The 19,460-nt window shown below is 40.9% G+C and overlaps 1 protein-coding gene across 3 annotated transcripts in view; it reads right to left on the bottom strand.

Annotated features, from left to right (window-relative positions):
• The window catches only part of SOBP (sine oculis binding protein homolog), a 164,820-nt gene that overhangs the window by 53,358 nt on the left and 92,002 nt on the right, over positions 1-19,460 (bottom strand). For 2 of the 3 annotated variants that reach the window (XM_023254219.2, XM_045057898.1), the window contains one exon: positions 14,436-14,531. The exons of the other annotated variant lie outside the window; for it this stretch is intronic. In XM_023254219.2, coding sequence (XP_023109987.2) covers positions 14,436-14,531 — 96 coding nt within the window. The remainder of the gene's footprint in view (positions 1-14,435; positions 14,532-19,460) is intronic. 3 annotated transcript variants of the gene reach the window in all.

Raw genomic sequence — 19,460 nt, 5'->3', positions numbered from 1 at the left:
ATTTTAATCTTGAACACAACCTTGATAATCTGTGTAGCAGCAGCCCAACTATTTCAAAGAGAAGTTCTAACCCAGGGACATACTCTTTCTACCGCTCTGTCATGTTTACTAAATGATGTTTTGCTCACATCGTTTTGGATTTCTGTTTCTTTGCTTTTCATTTTTACAACAGGCCCCAAATATATTCCAGACAGTTAAATCAGACCAAAGGAAAACCGATTTATCAAATGAATAATTAAGTACCTGACATATTCTGAAATTTATCAGTATATGAACAAAAAAGATGGCCAAAGAAGTGAGTGATGGTGTTCATTTCCAAAAGAAAAGTAGAATTTTAAATGGTCAGGTAATTAGAATAATTAGAGAATGTAGGATTATAAAAATTTTAATTTGAGGGATTAAATAGCATACCTTTTTGTGTGAGACTTTTTCCCCAAAAGCCATTTGATATTCAATGTTCTAGTTTAGTAAACACAATATATACAATAAAATGTTTTTACTTGATGAAGATCTTTAAAATCTTTAGGGTCATTACTGAATAAATACCAGTTCTCCTTCTAGAATCCTGTGCATGCAAGGTGTAAAGAATACAATCAAAACCTAAGTATGATAAGATTTTTGTCTTCATTTAAAAATAAAAAAGGATTCTACACTTGTGTTGGGCAGAGCATAACGTATAGAGTTGTCCAACTCAAACAAATAAATAAATAAAAGGATTCTGAATACTCATGTGAATTTTATTTATTGGCATTTCCTTCTTTCTCTTAAAAGTTGAGTACAAAAGAGGGGTTTTATTCCCTTTATTAATTACCATTTATTGAGTGCTTATTATATGCCAGGTGTTTTATATGTATTATCTCATTTAGATTTTACACCAGTCCTAAACAGCTATTATTTCTGTTTTACGGATGCAGAACCTGACTTTCCCAAGACCACAAAGCTAGTAACCACATAGCCAGGAAGTGGGCAAAGTCAATGTGACTCCAGGGCACAGATACTACAGTGCCTCTGTGCTGTTTTCTGACGGACGGACTATTACATTCTTGTTAATGGAGTTCTACCCCTCTTCAAATAATCCAAATTTAAAAACCTTTTCTCCCCCCTAGTTTGTATTTTTTGTAGTCCAAATCACACTGATCCATGAATCATGGTGAATCACAAATATTTTAAACTTCAGTTTCTTGCTTCTACTTCAATCTCGTTTTTCCCACTGACTACAATTAGCCACTTACTCAATTAAGACTGTTACCCAAAATCTAAATTGACAAGAAAATTAGCTTGAGCCGAAATCTTTGCCAGGTATTTATATTAACACGGTCACAAGAACTTGGTGACCAATATTTTTGGACAGCCATTTGCAGTCTCTTGCCTTTCCAGCTGCGAAAAGCCTTTGCCCTCATCACAGTGTGCCTGGACTGTCCCAGGCTTTCACAACAGTACTTCCTGGCTCAGGTACCTACTACAGAGTCCCACATCCTAAAACACCAAATGTGAAATTTCTCACTGTTTTTATTATCTGACCACAGCCTACCGAGTTAACTCCTGTCACCCCTCACAAAATGATGTATGTCCAGCAGCCTCTTAACTGGCCCCTCATGTGCTGGCTACTCACCTCCCTCATCACTCCACCCGCAGCCTTCTCTTTCTCTGGGACCCCCTTCAATTATGCACCCACCCTCCAAGGACCAGTCCAGGCCCCACCTCCCCTGAGCACCTACTCTTTTGTTTTTTTTAATGAGAGAGACAGAGACAGAGACAGAACTTGAGCAGAGAAAGGGCAGAGAGGGAGACACAGAATCAGAAGCAGGCTCCAGGCTCTGAGCTGCCAGCACAGAGCCCGATGTGGGGCTTGAATTCACAGACCGTGAGATCATGACCCAAGCCAAAGCTGGACACTCAACTGACTGAGCCACCCAGGCACCCCTCTGAGCACCCACTCATGATGATTCCATCCCACCATCTCTCCCATCCCTTTACTTCCTTATTGCATACAGACTATTTTAATATGTATTTCTATTCTCTAATCAACATACCACCCATCTGGCACTTTGCTATTCACTGGAAGTTCATTGTTCATATAAGGACAGTTTGTAAACTCCTTATGAGAAGGGCCCACGTTTTATATGTTGTTCGCACTGCAACACATGACTTTTAAGCATAGCACTGGAGAAACTGAAAAGACAAATGTCTTCAAAATCTGGGTCACACACACATACCATAACCTCCTACTCTCATATTAATTCCCCTTTTTCAGATGTGTGCCCATGACACTGAATACCTAGATTTTTTTAAAAGGTTTTAAAACTTTATAGACATTGTCTTCGTGCAGTGTATACAAAAGAATAAATTAGAGATATAAGAAACTATTCAGACCAAGTAAATCAGGAAGAATATATCCCTTGAGAAAAGGTCTTTTGGATTTGAATTATCAGGACCAGCTGTCTCCACTGATGGAGCTCCATTTCCAACTTGGCTGATTTGATGACAGTCAGAACATTGTTTAAAAATCAAAATGCTGGGGCGCCTGAGTGGCTCAGTCGGTTAAGCAACCAACTTCACCTCAGGTCATGATCTCACAGTCCGTGAGTTCAAGCCCTGCGTCAGGCTCTGTGCTGACAGCTCAGGGCTTGGAGCGTGCTTTGGATTCTGTGTCTCCCTCTCTCTCTCCTGCTCATGCTCTGTCTCAAAAATATTAAAAAAAAATTTTTAATAAAAATAAAAATGCTAAGGAAAGATGAAAATAAATATTTCATTACAACTTTATTTTTCCATGTTACTTATTTTTATGTATTCATATGTAAATATCAAATTATTATAGAAAAGATACTGCATAAATGAGTGAGATGTATTAAATGCCACAGGCTGATAACCACTTTTGTAATGCTCTAGTTCATTTTCATTTATATATGTATCCACATTTCCACATAGGATATATCAATTTGCCTTCATATATTGTATTTTACGTACATATGTATGCAACATTGTTGCATATTTTCAAAATTCAAGCTACCTGGCAAATATATAAATATTTCTCTAAGCCAAAAATGGTGTTTGGTTCTTTGGAAGTGTCCTTACACATTTATCAGACAATTCAGAAGTTAAAAGCACCACTGATTGAAATGAGTATATAATGGAGGCCACCAAAATATTTTACATATTGTAATAATCTGGATGCTTTGCATGTGAAGGCTTTATCCTAACACATGAGCAATATTTAAATATTGTCCCCCTTCCTACCTCAGGCTTTGACACTTCAAAATGTTCATGTGGGTCTCCCTTCCTTATTCACACAAAGAAGTGTGTAACAGATCCTGCTGCCATTTCAAAATCAGATTCAAAATTTCCATAAAAATCAAACCAAATCATATCGCGATCTGATCACTACAAAACAGCAGAGTATTTCACATAATTAAGTTAAGGGTGTAACTTTACCTATGCAAATTGACATCCTGAATGTGGACTATGAAATTTGAAGTGTAGGGGCGCCTGGGTGGCTCAGTCAGGCGTCCAACTTTGGCTCAGGTCATGATCTCATGGTTTGTGGGTTCGAGTCCCGCATTGAGCTCTGTGCTGACAGCTCGGAGCCTTGACCCTGCTTCAGATTCTGTCTGTCTGTCTCTCTCTCTGACCCTCCTCCCACTTGTGCGTGCTCTCTCTCTCTCTCTCTCTCTTTCAAAAGTAAGTAAGTAAACATTAAAAAAAAAAAGAAAATTGAAAGTGTAGGAAATGCACTCATGTGTACAATCTCTTCAGTAGGTTGGGAACTTCTCTAAGAGATGTTGGTCAGGGTGACAATGATGGATAAAGGCATCCTGATTTATAAAAAACATACTTTATCCTAATGTACCTACAGAGTGTTCTATTGAGAAAGGGAAAGAAATCACTGCTCCTTCACCAATGCACCTTCATGAATTTTCTAGAGAAATACTGATGGATATGCAATCCAAAGTAGAACAGTAAGCAATTTCCTGGATAATTAAGGAACAAGTTGTGATTATTTCAAACGTGGCTTATCTGGGGTCTATCTTAACTGGTTCAACATTTCAGTCAAGAGAATGAACAAAGCCATCCGTTGGCTCCACTGAAGGGAAAGCATATAGCAGTCACATGCTCAGCCGTGACAACTACAGACCAACCCCGCACTTGAACTTGTCAGTGGCCAATGCACAATCCAGAGCCAACCTTATGCATTTCACTTTTACCTGAACTAGAACCAAGGGGATATGCTATTGCAGGCATTCATTCAATAAATAATCACTGAGCACCTACCTCCACAGTTCATGCACTCTATGCCATCATTGGTTGTTAAGATACCATTATTTTGTATCACTAGGGAAAAACACTGCCAATTAAAAAATGACAGGTCATCAATTGTAATATGCAATCCCATTTCTGAGATGTTACGCTGTTAAGGGGGGAAAAGTGCATTTTACAATCCATGAAATGGACTGCAGGCAAGCACAGTTCTCAGGGATGCAGTGAGGGAAGACAAAGCTCCTGCCTCACAGAGCTCTCAGCCAAAGGGAGCTTCACCTGGAATTAAAAGATGTCTCATCTCCTGGTTGTATGTGGCCATGCAGTAGGGGAAGAGAGCCCTCCCGGAAAGCCTGACACCTTAGGCCAGGAGACGGGGAAGTGTACAAAACACACGATTATGAAAGATGCTTCAGGCCAAATGCAGTGAGAAAATACATTCTTTCAAAGATTCTTGTTTGCCTGAATCTGTTCACCTGCAGCTTAATCGTGGGCTTCCATCCTCCTTCTTCCCTTTCAAAATTCCCTCTCACCAGTCCCCTATCACCCCCATGCCCCCATCTCCAATTTCTTGCCTCCCTTATTACTCACATATGTCTTCTTCTCAACTCCAAATATTTTTCATGCCCTCTCCCTTGTTCTTCCAAGAGACTTTTGTTAGCCTTCTAGCCATAAACCAAACACATGACTGAATAGGATTACTTTTAGTTCTGGCTGGCTATTTGTGCACTTTTATATTGATAATTGATACCCTATCTGACTTTCTGGATTTGCTTGATATATGACCTAGAGTTTCCGTGAAGCCATCAGAGGTGACTTTTCTTTGGTATTTTAGGTAATTTTTCAGTTCTAGCAATTAAAGTAATGAGGGAGAGTGTGACTGACACCTGACTCCGGGTAATGGCCAGGAGTCTCAAAGGATATGGATCAGTTCCCTCCAAGGAATACAACAGTACTAATCAAAAGAGGTCAACAAGTCCTTCCTGATCACAAAAAGAATCAAAATCTTCAAAAGAAGACTTCGTACTTATCATACATAATCTATTGCTGTCAGATTTGTAAAAATAATATACTCAAATGCTTCTATAATACTGCAAAATCTATTTTCTGTAGTCCACCAATTAAACAACATATACTTTGGTTCCTTTCCCCACAATTTATCATGCACTGGGAATTCTCCAATGTTACAAGCCTTTCTGAATAAATTCCCCTTCCTGACATTCCCATAGATGTTCTTTCTGGCTTCAGAAAGAATTCTGAATTCTACCAAAGAATTGTTACTATAAAGAAGCAAGAAAGAGTGATTCTGAATTAATTTCTTAATTCTTCATCCCACCAACATGGATTGAATAACTTCTCTAGCCTGGGATGGCAAATGTATCAGACCTGGTTCCTACCCTGAGAAGGCAGCAGTGTGCCTTGGCCTGACCACAGGTCAGAAGAGATGTGGGCCAAACTTGGGCTCTGCACCTACTCATTAGATCCCTTTTCCTCCCCCACTGTAAGAAATGTAACATCTCTGAATTTTAACTTCCCCGTTTGTAAAATGGAAATAATAATAGCTGTTTGGCAATGCTATGGAGAATGAAAGGTCTAAAGGAGAGTCTGTAAAGACCAAGCACAGTGCTGGCATATTGAAGGCACCCCACAAAGGATGATTTCTTGTCTCCTTTCCTTAACAGGCATATCCGTCTGCTATTGCAGGTATTTCCAGGTATAAATTACAATTTTTCCTGAGCTTTGCAATTATTTTCTTAGAATATTTCCAAGATACTCTAAATATGCACAGATTTCTTGCATATTTCCAAGATTAACAATTTTACTATTAAATGGTGGGGCAAGAGGAAGGGGTCTTGGACCATGTAGAGAGTCTTCCCTGAGAGTTATATTAAAAAAAAAGAGTTTAGCTCTAAAAATAATATCCATAATTTATCTTGTCCTTCTCACTGTTCACAAGAAAATTTTGTGGTTTTTGCATGCATCTATGCACACTCAAGACTTTCAGATAACCTATTGCTAGAAAATGTGGCCAAGTGGTATGTATGATAGAATGTGCTTGAAAGTCAGCAGCCTTGGGGTGTCTGGGTGGCTCAGTCAGTTAAGCATCTGACTTCAGCTCAGGTCACGATCTCACAGTTCATGGGTTCGAGCCATGCATGGGGCTCTGTGCTGACAGCTCGGAGCCTGGAGCCTGCTTCAGATTCCGTGTCTCCCTCTCTCTCTGCCCCTCCCCCACTCGTGCTCTGTCTCTCTCTCTCTCTCTCTCTCTCTCTCTCTCTCAAAAATAAACATTAAAAAAAGTAAAAAAAAAGAAAAGAAGCAGCCTTAGAAGAAGTAATCATAATCACAACAACGCTGATTAAGTACCAACTACCAACTGTTCACCAAATACCGTTCCAAGAAACTTATGGGTGTTCATTCATTTGGACCCCACACCAACCCTCCTGGATGGATACTGTCCTCCTTTTACAGACCAGGACATGGACATTCTGTGACTTGCCCAAGGTCACACAGCCAATGGGTGGAGTGGCTGAGATTCCTGAATCTGAACCAAACAGTCTGGCTCAAGAGTCTAAGCTCTTCAGTACACCATACCATATTTTGAAAGTTTTATAGTCTTCTTCAAAAAAAGTATTCCAATATTTCAGTAATTTACAATTCAGCAGTAGCTGCTATGCAACTAATAGACATCTCTAGTGTCCTCAGCATAAACAGATAAGTAGGTAGATGTTCAAGGGTTTCTCTGAAGTTAAAATATTACATATGGGCTTCTAGCCAAACAAACTGAGAAGAGACTCTAATTAGAGAATAAAGGCAGGTACTTCCAGCATCTGCCTAAAGATTTTGTTTAAACTGATGCCACTGGGGCGCCTGGGTGGCGCAGTCGGTTAAGCGTCCGACTTCAGCCAGGTCACGATCTCGCGGTCCGTGAGTTTGAGCCCCGCGTCGGGCTCTGGGCTGATGGCTCAGAGCCTGGAGCCTGTTTCCGATTCTGTGTCTCCCTCTCTCTCTGCCCCTCCCCCGTTCATGCTCTGTCTCTCTCTGTCCCAAAAATAAATAAACGTTGAAAAAAAAATTAAAAATAAATAAATAAATAAATAAACTGATGCCACTTTCCAGCTCTATTTTGTTAATAATATGGCTAACACTTGTTGAATTTTTACTGTGTGCCAGGCACACCAAGATGCATACGTTTATACATGATCCCATTCACTCCTCAAAACAACCCTATACCGGTACATACTGTGTGTATTCTCATTTTGTAGGTAAAGACAGTGAAGCTCAGAGCAGACAGGAACCTGCCCAGGTTGCACAGGTGGCATGTCTAGAGCAGGAATTGGGATGCCCACTCTCATCCACCACACCACATTGTCTCCCTTGGAGAACACAGGGTCCTTGACACCTCTCTCTGGCTCTAAGAGCCACTGTTCTGTACTATGTGAGAAGTCAGTATGAAAACCAAACCATTATGCCTCTGACTTTTTTTGTGCAATGGCCCTGAAAATAGAAAGGCAAAGATTTTCCTGTGATGAAAAAGGGAACCTGCTGGGGACCAAGGGTCTCTGATCAAATCGAGGGTCCCTAGCCCCAAGAAATATCCTTGTACCAGTGCAGAAGCTGGGGAACTCTAGCCCTTACCCAAATGGCTTCTCTCCCAAATAAAGAAACTAAAAAGAGAGAGTTAAAATAAGTTTGCCTCGGTGGAGAGATGGGGAATGAAGCGAGATGGTCTACAGCAGTATAGAGGGTCTTTGTACAGGAGAAGAAGAAAGCTCTGAACCACGAGAACACAGCAGCAATGGAGCCAAGAGGCTAGAAAGAAAGAGAAGCAGCAAACCCAGCTGGAGAACAAAGTGAAACAATAACACTGGTGGAAACAGAGAGATGTGCAAGTGAAATACAACAGCCCAAGCAGAATGCATCCCTTCTGCCTCTGTTAAAGAAGAGGGGTGCCTGGGTGGCTCAGTAGGTTAAGTAACTGACTCCTGATTCCGGCTCAGGTCATGATCTCATGATCTTGAGATCAAGCCCTGCATTGGGCTCTGCACTGAGTATGGAGCCTGCTTGGGATTCTCTCTCTCTCTCTGCCCCTCCTCTGCTCTGCTCTCTCTTTCAAATTAAATAAAGAAAAACTTAAAAAAGAAAAAAAGGAGAGATGGTCTTGTTGCAGGGCATAATTGTGCCACCTCTGTTGGAACTTCCCCTTGCTTAGCCTAATACTGGTCCTTTTCTTGATAAAAAGTTCTATTTTTCTAAAACATATTTCAAAAAAACTGTAGGAGCACAGGAATAGCCCCAGACTAAAGGGATCTGGAGGGTGGGTATAAAAATGATGGGACAGGCCAACTCTCTCTAGACAGCAAGCAGTCCCTGGGGTTTTCTGGGTCATTTTACACTTTTGGGGCTGTTACAGTTACTATTTCAGGAAACTGGTACACAGCATACTACATACACAAATGTCATATGATATTTTGTTTGATGTGACGGAAGTCCAAGTGTGTCACCACGAATTTACATTCTCGGTGCTTTGTGCCGCTCAGCTGTAACATCAAAGCAATTGTGTGACTTCAAGTTGAGCCAGGGCATGAATCTGGCTTTCTGTTAAACCAAGTGTTAAGGGGAGGGTCTTTGGTTTATACCCCCTATTTTAAAAAGCTTATCAAGCTTCAAGTGAAATGTGGCAGTTTATATCACCTTTTGGGGGTCCTCCTTAAGTCCTCATGATCCAGCTGGAAAATCCTAGCCAACAGTTAATATATGACTGCATCCCAGAATTTCGCCTCACTGCTGTTAGGAGGCCAACATATATATACTCATGAACTAGGCTGGGTTGCAAAGAGATCTGATTTTTTTTTTTTTTTAATTTTTTTTTCCAACGTTTATTTATTTTTGGGACAGAGAGAGACAGAGCATGAATGGGAGAGGGGCAGAGAGAGAGGGAGACACAGAATCGGAATTGTTTTTAAATAAATACATTTAGAACCAGGGACTTGGAAGTAAAGAACCCAAGTCACTATTGGCATTGTGGGTTTTTTGTTTTTTTGTTTTACCTTAAGGACTTTCTAAACTAGATCTGATTGTCTGCGTCTTGCAAGGTTGTGCTGAGCAGGGAGGGAAGAGCACAGTGCATAACCCAGAGTCATTTGTTTTATGTGTACCTAGTCCCAAAGCTCCAATTCCCAATTTAATCCATGTCAATGGATTCTTTCTAGCCAGAAAAGTGGGGAACTAAAGTCTTTACAAAACAAACAAACAAACGAGCAAAAAAGCATATTTGTTTACAATCTTCCAGCAGAATAAAATGGGGATGAGGTGGGTACAGGGTAGAGGGACAGATGAAACAAGATTAATAGTTAACACTTGTTAAAGCTAGGTGATACATACATGGGGGGGGGTCATTATATCACTCTCTTTACTCTTGTATGTGTTAGTAATTTTCCATGATAATTTATTTTAATCCATAGAAGTACTAGGAATTTCCATAAAGTACAGCTACTGAAGTCCAGGCTTGATAGGATGCTGTAAGTTATTGAAACCTGGGCAAAAGAATCAGCCTGTTAGCTCACCCCCTTATCCTTCAGGTTCTCTACACTCCTGCCAGTTCAGATGCCACCTGTGGGTGAGTCACCTGGTCTGTACTTTCCCACCTCCTTGCCTTTGCCATGCTATTTTCCTCTGCTTAGAATGCCCCCTTTCCTAACACCTCAGCTCCAACTATCCAAATCCAACCTATGGAAGGCCTTGATCGAAGGCTTCCTCCTCCTTTGTTAAGTCTCGAATTACTACATATGGAAAGAATCTCCTCTTCCTTTGAACTCCGGAACTTTGCTGGTGCTCTCTTGGGCACAGCCAACTGTGTAACGATAACATTCGTGAGAATAAGAAGAATCATAATAATAGCAGCTAGTACATACTATATTGAATGTTACTATGTACCAGGCATTTTAAATATGTCATCACTTTCCTTACAATATCTTCTGAGGTTATTACCTTGTATTATCACACCCTACAGATGAAGATCTGAGGTTCAGAGAGGTCTAAGAGGATCCACTGTGATGTGACACCAGATGTGTCACCATAAATTTTACGCCACTGTGCATATGATCCTTAGTGATACCACCAGAGTAATAGAGTATAAATTAAAGTCTGGCTGGGGCAAAATTCTAACCTTCAGGAAGACCTGAGAGCCCACATTCCTGATGACTACAATAGTGTATATGCCTATTCTTTCTACTGAACTGCAAGCTCCTTCAGGGAAAGGACTGTATCTTTTTCTGTTTTTGTGTCCCCCATAAGCACTGTCTAGTACAATGCCATGTATATAGAAGATACTCAATAACATCTAGCGGACTGAACAATGTATTGAGACAAAGCAGTTCTGTACAGCAGTTCTGCCTAAGGACCATGTCCACCTGTTGCAATCCAGCTCTTGTCTACCTTCACCAGGAAATGAGATGGACAAATAGCCCATGCAAGAACTGCCTACGCATCTCTCCTCCCACCACCTCTGTCCACAGGCCACAAAACTAAAATGGTTTTCATCTTTTCCCTACACTGGCATCACAAATGACCAGAAATAAGTCTTCCCTCATGCTATTTTTTGTAGCCTCCCAGTTGTGGACTCCCTCTCCCACCACCCTCTGCAAAATTCCCACCCCTAATAGCCTTAGGAAAGGCCAAAGGGAGTCAGATTGTGTCTCAGTGATGACTCGGGAAGCTGGAACTGAGCAAGACAGGCTGATTTCCCTCTTGAGTTTCCTTTCTCTTATTTCTCCTTTCAGACTGCTTAAACCTGCATTCTTTCCAACCAAATTACACTATGTTGCTGCTGCTGTTCTTTGACTATATTTTGACCTCCCTCTTGAATGCAGTGATGTTCTCTGGACTGGCCCTCAGAACACCTAGGGAGAAGGCTTGGTCGCCTTCAGTTCCGTCCCCTAAACTCTCACAACATTGCTCTTCTTCTAGCTACAGGTCTTCTCCCTCCAAGGACCCAGCTTCTGCTGTATTTCTGCAAGGTCTTACTCCCATCTGGCTTTTAAGAACTGAGAAAGTCCTAGCTGATGAGTAGGTGTGAGTTCATCACATGATAAATGTCCTCTTCTCAACTATAGCTCTTAATCCAATTCCCACCATCAATACGAGCATTGTAGTAGAGGAAAAGAAGAGAAGAGAAGGCCTTCTAGTCCCGAAAGAATGAGGCAATAATGGTAAAGGGACCAGCAACGGGGGTGAAATTTGGGGCAGAGGCCAGTCACCTGTGGCTGGCTCTAAATGTTCCCTCTTCTGGACTCCCCTAAGCCATGCTGCTGAAGTGTTAATGTGATGTGAATTTCCACAGTTTTTTTTTTAATTGAAAGTTATTTGCCTTGGTTATAAATTTAGCTACGTCAGCAAAATACCCTGGGGTGTGTGTGTGTGTGTGTGTGTGTGCGCGCGCGTGCACACACACATGCACATGGTACCTATCTGTGAAGAGGTAGATGGGGGCCATGCTGAATTGTGTTATATCAAACAGTACTCATGCTTTATCTAATGTCACTCATCTTGACAGCACTGCATTTTCAAAATTAATAAAAAGCATAAGGAAGCTGCTGCACAATCACCAACCAGAGAATCTTGGCCACCAAGCTAAATATCTAGTCATCTGTGTTGTACATTAAGTGTGAAGGCACATATCACAGTTTGGGATTTAAATGGAAAAATCAATACCCTTCAGGAATCTGCAGTTGCACAGCAGATTTTTCTATCTGCCAATGCTTTGTTTGTCAGTGCCTTCTGATTACACATACTTGTGCATTCCAGGCATCGATTTTGCTTTATTTCTGTTTAGGCTACTTAACCCTCTTCCAAGCAGCAGAGGCTGGGGGTGTGGGAGAGAGGGCAGAGAAAATAAACAGTCACTAATACAAGTCTGAGTCAATGTCCAGTCCACCTGGCCGGGGCACTTTCTGTCAGTCCCTATATGTAGCCATGTGTCCTGATCATCTGCGAGCCTAGAAGTAACCTATTCCCCTAGTGTTTTTTTCCAAGGGCCATTGGCAACCCTGACAAAGTTCCTCCACTTCCCAAACCCACCCCTGCTCTTGCTACGGTGAACTATGCAAGGTGGCTCTGAAGCTAAGAAAGTACTTTGGAGCAGGACTTGCAATCTTTTTTCATGAAGTCTTTAAAAGTTTGCTCTAAGCTGCACTAAGAAAACTCCAAGGACTGCCTATTCCTCACTTAAGAATGTTCTAGCTTTTTCATATAGAAGCATCACTTTTCCCAGCCTCATATCCAGCCAAATACCACTGCTTTTCTTATAGTTGAAAAAATTAAATTTCTCCTTAGAGAAATAAGCTTCCTTGTTTTCTTCTCTTTATTCTCCTTTTTCTTTTGTCACAAAAAAACTATGCTGATGAAAATAAAGCATTTCTTACAGTGACTAAAAGGACAAAGATTGTACACGTCTCTCAAAACTACTGCTAATACACTACTGTGTCTAAGCATAGCAATGATTAAACATACATTTTCTCTAAAGGCAGCTGGAAAAGGTGTTCACATATATATTTTACTTCCTCCTGTATGAACCGACCACAACCAGGACTCAGCACGTTCATTTTAGCAATAAATATTTTTTAAAAATCAACTATGGCATATTAATTTTAACTGTTTCTCTAAAAAGAAGTAAGATACTCCCCAAAGCATTTTGATACCAAACATAGCATTAATGGCCCCTACGGTCTTCTGCTGGATAACTATGGTTACAGAGGGAAGTATTAAAAGGGAAATGGATGAAAAAGATTTCCCCAAAATAGGTCATGCTAGGAGGCCTGGAAGCTTAAGAGCCCTAAGGTAAAATATACGGTGAGTTAAATCATCAGAAAGCAAACAAACAAGCAAACAAACAAACAAAAAAAAGCAACTGCATTGATAAGCAGCGAATTTGCCTGCGGACTGATTGGTCAAGGGGCTAGACACACAGCATGAGTGGCGCTATTGTAACCATGCAGTTTATGGAGCTGGGGGGAAAGAGTTTCTCACTGTCAACATCTAGCTGCTGCGGCTAGGATGGGTAAGAACTGTATTTTTCTCTCTTCTCCTGCTCTTTGGACACTTTGTTTTTAATGAACAGTTGGTATCAGAGCTAAGTCCAAAGACTGTTACATGTGGGATTTCCTAATGCGGAGACCTGGCAGAGCTGTTCGGTGTTCAGCCAAAACACTAAATAGAAATGAGACTACCTCAAAATGTAACAACGGAGCATCCTCATTCTCTTTCAGTGTTTTCATTTAGTTGGAGCAAATGTTTTGCTTTAATGCAATTGAAAAGAAAAGAACGTTTAGGGACAACATAGCTAGATCCCTCATAAAGCTTCATTTTCAAAAGCAAGTGTTTAAATATCTAAATAAATGACAATTCATTCTCTGTTTACTTTAGGTAAACAGCAAATGCATCGCGGAGTACTCATTTTCAAAAGCTAATCAAGAACATTAGGTCCCGACAGATTCATTTAATAGAAATATAATAGGCATTTCTTCTTGCTTTTCATCTTGTCTTGCTGTAAATGCTAAAATGAACAGCAAATTAACCCTGCGTTGGAACAGAGTCCCTGTCACAGCTGATACCCCCTCTCTCGCGACTTGTAAACATCCCCGCATCCTGTCGCTGCTTTGACTTCTCCTACAGAGGAAAGACGAAAGTGCCTGATTGAGTTTGGCAAGAGAGTGTAGGAACACTTGAATCCTAAAGGGAGTACTGCGTGTCAACTCTGCTATCTTTCCCAGCAGAACAAAATATTACCATGCTGTCTCCTAAAATAGTGTACAATTAGGAAGGAGGAGGAGGAGTGGAGGTGGGATTGTTTTTTTTTTTTTTTCCAAGCTACATATATCGACTGTCTTTCTCTCCATTTTTAACTTTACTAGCCATTCTCCAAATGGCTGGTTATAAACTACTATACAGAACAAGCTAACAAAGACAGGGCCATCCACGCTCTATAATCAGATATAAAAGATTTGCACACAATCTGAGATCTTATAGTTAATATTCAGTGATATCAGAATTAGCATTTAGAACTCTATACAGAAAAACTGTAATACTTCATAAATGATGTAATAATGAACAAACCCTTTCAAAAACTGTTTTCACTGTGCTAAAGTAACATTCTAGACTTGTTGTAAGTATGTTATTCTTACAAGTAGTTCGCAGTTATTCTTGAAGGCAAGCCTTGGAGTTTCCTTAGCATAGTGCTGCTGGGGGAAATTTTCAGCTTGTCCATCTTCATCTCTAGCCTGAAGGGAAATATAATGGCCTATTTAGGGACTTAACAAATAATGGAAGAAAAAAAAAAAGCTAAAAGCATAACAGCTCAGACCATTAAACAAACGGGAATCCAGAAATAACAACATTATTAAGAAGTTTGTTTAAATACGCAGTACGCCTTTTAGATGTCAAAATTCGGGGTTTATTTTTCTTGACGTAGTTTGGTTTCGACATGCAAATTCACTGTGGTGTGATATTTTAAATGATATGAAGCAAACCAAAATCAAATAGTTTCGTTGGCAATTAACCACCACTTTGGTCTTCCAGTGGCTTTCGTTGCACATTGAGGATTATATGACATACGTACGTGTTTAAACTTTTTGGCATGCTTAAGCAATCTCTAGATAATGCACTTTAAGAAAATTCTAATAGCAAGGCCACAAGAAAAGCAGTTTGCATCGTTATATTTTGCATCGTAATACTATTAGAGATAAACTGATTCCCCTTGATTTTTAAATAAAGATCTGAAAGGAGCAATGATCTAGTAAGAACAATGATTCTTCAATCGAATGCAGTAAAAAAAAAAAAAAATAGATTTAATTAAGAAGCTGCATTAAAAGTTACTAGTTATTTTGATCTACACTGTTAATTAAGAAAGCTGAAGTTTAAATGGAGACATTAACAGAACCCATTAGCAATACCGCTTGCATACAGTCTTGTCCTCCTAATCTCCATCCGTTTCTGGTTTGGAGTGGGAGAGGGGGAGAGGTAGGTGAAAGGAGGCGTGTCTGCAGCACACTCATTAAACCATTCATTTGGGTGACACTTGCACCTCGCTCTGCTCTCATCTCATCTTAGCCCTAACTGCTCCCCCTTTCCTGGCCTCCTGAAATTCACAGCTGAGCTGTCTCCCTCACATATGGCTTGCATATAATTATGCATATTCCATTTTGCGCTGCATTAAAATGATGAGCTCCTGGCTCCCTGCCAGCTGATTTTAAAAAGCCCAAGTGAAGTAGGAAAAAGGAGAGAAACACAGGGAGAGCCGCACAGGAAGCAGCAGGTAGTTCTGTCGGCTGTCTCTTTAGATAAAATGTATGTCTGGCACCAAGGGAACAGCTGAGAACTACCTGTTGTGATGTATGGATCGAGGAGGAGAAAACAATGAGCGTATGTCTGGGGCACAGCGATGACAGCACTTGGGTGGTGTTTCTCCTTTAATGGAGTGAAATTTGCCGGCTGACAAGTATCACTCAGAGCTCCTCGGCTAGAAGAGGGATCGTCGTTTTAGAAACGGAGCCGTATTTTGTACATTTAAGGATGTATAGCTTGTTTTTTAACAAAGCCTTCTGCTACTTATTACAGGGAGGGAACTGGATGGAATTTGGAAATGGAATGTCATGGGCAGTAATATTTGGGTTATAAGAAGTTGGTGGGAGAAGAGAATTGCTCTGTTTTGGTTTCATTTTTGAAATGTATGAACATCTCTGGGATTGAGTGCCTTTTTATTATACCTTTTATCCCCCCCTACCAAATCAAAGTAAAATAAAAATGCAGTTATAGGACTGGACTACATGTGACAGAAAGCGTAAGCTTTGTTCACGTTCAGTGGTTATCAAGGCACTGAAAGCGATGATGCTCCTTCTCACAGCGTCTCACAGCGTCAGCTCTCCTCTGCAGCTACATCTGGGCTTAAGTTAATATAGTCTTAAATGGGGCCCACTTTAAAGTGGAGTGTATAAATAAAAGGCAGCTGGAGGAAAAACAATAAGATGCCAATGGGTAGCAACGATGTTAGATTCTTCTATTCTCTGTAAGTGTGTTTTAAGCCACTCTGTGAGGTCTCTTGACGGCTGATGCTACATCTACTTCGTCTTTCCTATTCTGCCATTTCCAGTGCCTTACTTTTAGCTGGTACTTTAACAAACATTTAAGTGATGAAGAAAAAAAAAAGTCCCATACATGGATGGTAACTAGACCTTACTATAAACAACTCTGTAGAAAATGCCACCTCGAAATATGCTAAAGTTGGTGGTTAGGTTTATTATATTCCTGATGCACTATGATACATATGCTTGGAAACACACTTAGCATATAGTTTACGAGGGCTACTATTTACATATATACGTCTATATTCAATATACATGTATCTTGTGTATAAATATTCATAAGGTGGAATATGTTTATTATGCATGTACTATGTGTACACATTCATACACACCAGATGCCTGGGGATATTTTCAACATTAGTGGCAAAAATACATCCATTCCACTTACACGTAAGGTGATCACAATGCTTTTTATGTTTTTAAAGGACAGGAAATAATCCCATTGTCTAATATTTGAAGGTGCTTCCTCAAAGGAGCTAAAGATTTCATATAAAGACTCATAATTTATGAGGTGGAATAAAACAGCCATGGAAGAGAAAGGAGAGGGAGATTGAGAGGGTTGGAAGTGAAGAGAGAAAGCCAGAGATTTGCTTCTTTATGGAGCTGCCTATTTGCCTCTCCATCAAACCCCATGGCCCTTGGAATGGTCTGCCTCTCGCAAGCCATCTGATGCCAGAGTGCAAGACGTTCCATCCTGCAGCCATTTGCCACATTGCCACCATGTGCCACAGAGCTGGGAAGCATACAACATGCTAGAACCCCCAGCACCGTCTCCCTCACGTGTGTGTGCACACATTGAGCACTCACCCGCCTCTCGCCAGAGTAATTCCTTTTGCATTCTAAAGGGTTTTTTAGTGTAAATTTTAAAACTACTATTCCTAGACTAAGTGAAATTAAGTGCATTCAGCGAGGGCAATAATTCTCCACTCTGCATAGAATGGAGACTATGGAGACTGCATAGAATCATCTGGGGTGGCTTTTTAACATTGGAGCCTATCCTGCCCCCTCCTGTCCCACTTTTTTCCAAGACTCTGATTTAATTGGTCCAGCGTGGGGCCCAGAAGACATGGGTGTTTTTTAAAAAGCTCTGGGGTGATTGTAATGTACAAGCAGGGCTGAGAACCATTGATCTAAGGAGTGTGCCCAGAGGAGGGGTATCAAGAGGAGGCCCTTGGCACAGTGTCGGCAGAATGTTCTCTAACCACATCCCGACCCCACTAGAGTGAACTGCTATGCAACACTAAGAGGATGTAGGATATGGCCCCTGGGATGGGTCTTATTGTAAAGACTCCAGAGATGACACGGCTAGCTGATCGCAGGCAAAAAAAAATCCCTCATTTTTGTTCTTGGCATGATAAATAATATTGGAAGAACTACTAGACCAGCTCCTCAAAAGGCCTTTCTGAACCTCTATAACCAAGTCAAAAATCCCCATGTGCCCTCGCTTTGACTTGACACAGGTACAACTTTACACCAGTTGGTGTGATTTTTTTGTCTTCTCTGCAAAGTAGCATGCTTCCTAAGGGCAGAGATAGTGCCTGGTTCCTCACCTCTGGACCTTCAGCCCCAGCCACTGCATGGTACACGGTAAGTGCTCTGTGGGAATGAGTTCTGTTTTCATTCCTGCAACTCGATGGCGATGTTAGACAAAAATCCTAGTAGAGTCATTTTATAACCTGTTATATATTGAAGTCAGTGCCTTCTGCCTCTGCCCCATCTGGGCTGGCAGACAATGGCATATCGAGGCAGGGCTGCGTAAGCCCTGCAGACATTCAGCATCTCTGGTCATGGCAAAAACATGAAGCAGAATGACTTTTAGTTGTTTTCTTTTATTGTTCTTAAATTCTTCACAGACCATGAGCTCTCTCATTGCCTTTCTTGGGGCAGACCACCCCACTGCTAGCTCTTGGCATCTCCTGGGGCCCGGAGACCTGTGTTGATGTCTGACTTTGTTCTGGAGTGACCAGTTCTGACAGAAGGAATGCCAAGATACATGATGAACTAATTCTCTCCATGTGTCTTATTCTCAGCAGCTTTATTCTGACTAATACGCTGGATATTTATGCCAACTATGGGGAAAAGCAAACGGGAAGCTTTTTTTTTTTTTTTTTTTTACATTTTACTACAAATGCGATCGTCAAACCAAAGGTACATTTCTTATCTACTATTCTAAGAAGACTCCACCTCTTGCTATAAAATAGAAGTAGAAATCCTTCAGTTAAACTGCAGAAAGTAAATACCCTTCATTTAAACTGCAAGGGGATTTCCCCATCTTGCTGACAGTCATGTTGTGCCTACCATTTGAATAAATATTAGATTATGTGCGACACTTAGACCCATTGCCTCTCTACCTCAAAAATCTCCGGCTTAAACAAATTCATATTCACCTCTCTCTCCCTTTCCCTTTTTCATTTTGATTCTTACATACGGCAATCTTTGGTTCTCTTTCAAAGAGTTCACTTCTTCCTTTGGGCCAAAGCTTTGGTGTCATGTACATCTTCAAGCAAGATCAGCATGTTTTCTCCTCGAGAGTCTCCCTTAGAAAAGGTGGAACATTCTAAAATCAGCTCCACCGGCCTATACCCCAGAAAAGTGAGATTTTTCTGACTCAACAAAAAGGTTAACACTGCTGCCATTTAAGTGGAAAGATAACTACACTTCCCAGTTAAGACCTCCCTGTGATGAATGGGAGTTTACACCTCTGTGTCGCCGTGATTTCAGAACTTTTTTGGAAAACAAGAGAAGGTTCTGCCTGGAACCAGAGTGGGGAGAGCACACAGAGCGTCTAGACTGAGCGTTCCGGTGCTGTGGCGGACTTGGCACACACCGGCTCACACACGTGGTGTCGTTACCAGACTTGAGAACATCAAAAATAGTGCATCTCCAAGTTGGGGGGGGGGTAAGTTTAGAGATGAATAGTTGCAGAGAAAAACTTTCATTTTTTAGAACGCACTCTTTGAGCCAGGAGTAACAGAATTTCCGTTCAAAATTCAAGACAAAAGCACAGGGACACATCACCTCTGAAAACCCTTAGGATTTCATTTTCCGCTTTCCGGTCCCATTTGCGGT

The sequence above is a fragment of the Felis catus genome, chromosome B2 (assembly GCF_018350175.1).
Source record: "Felis catus isolate Fca126 chromosome B2, F.catus_Fca126_mat1.0, whole genome shotgun sequence".
In the NCBI taxonomy this organism is placed as follows: Eukaryota; Metazoa; Chordata; class Mammalia; order Carnivora; family Felidae; genus Felis; species Felis catus.
Note: the sequence above shows the minus strand (reverse complement) of the source record. Positions and strands in the feature narration are given on the sequence as shown.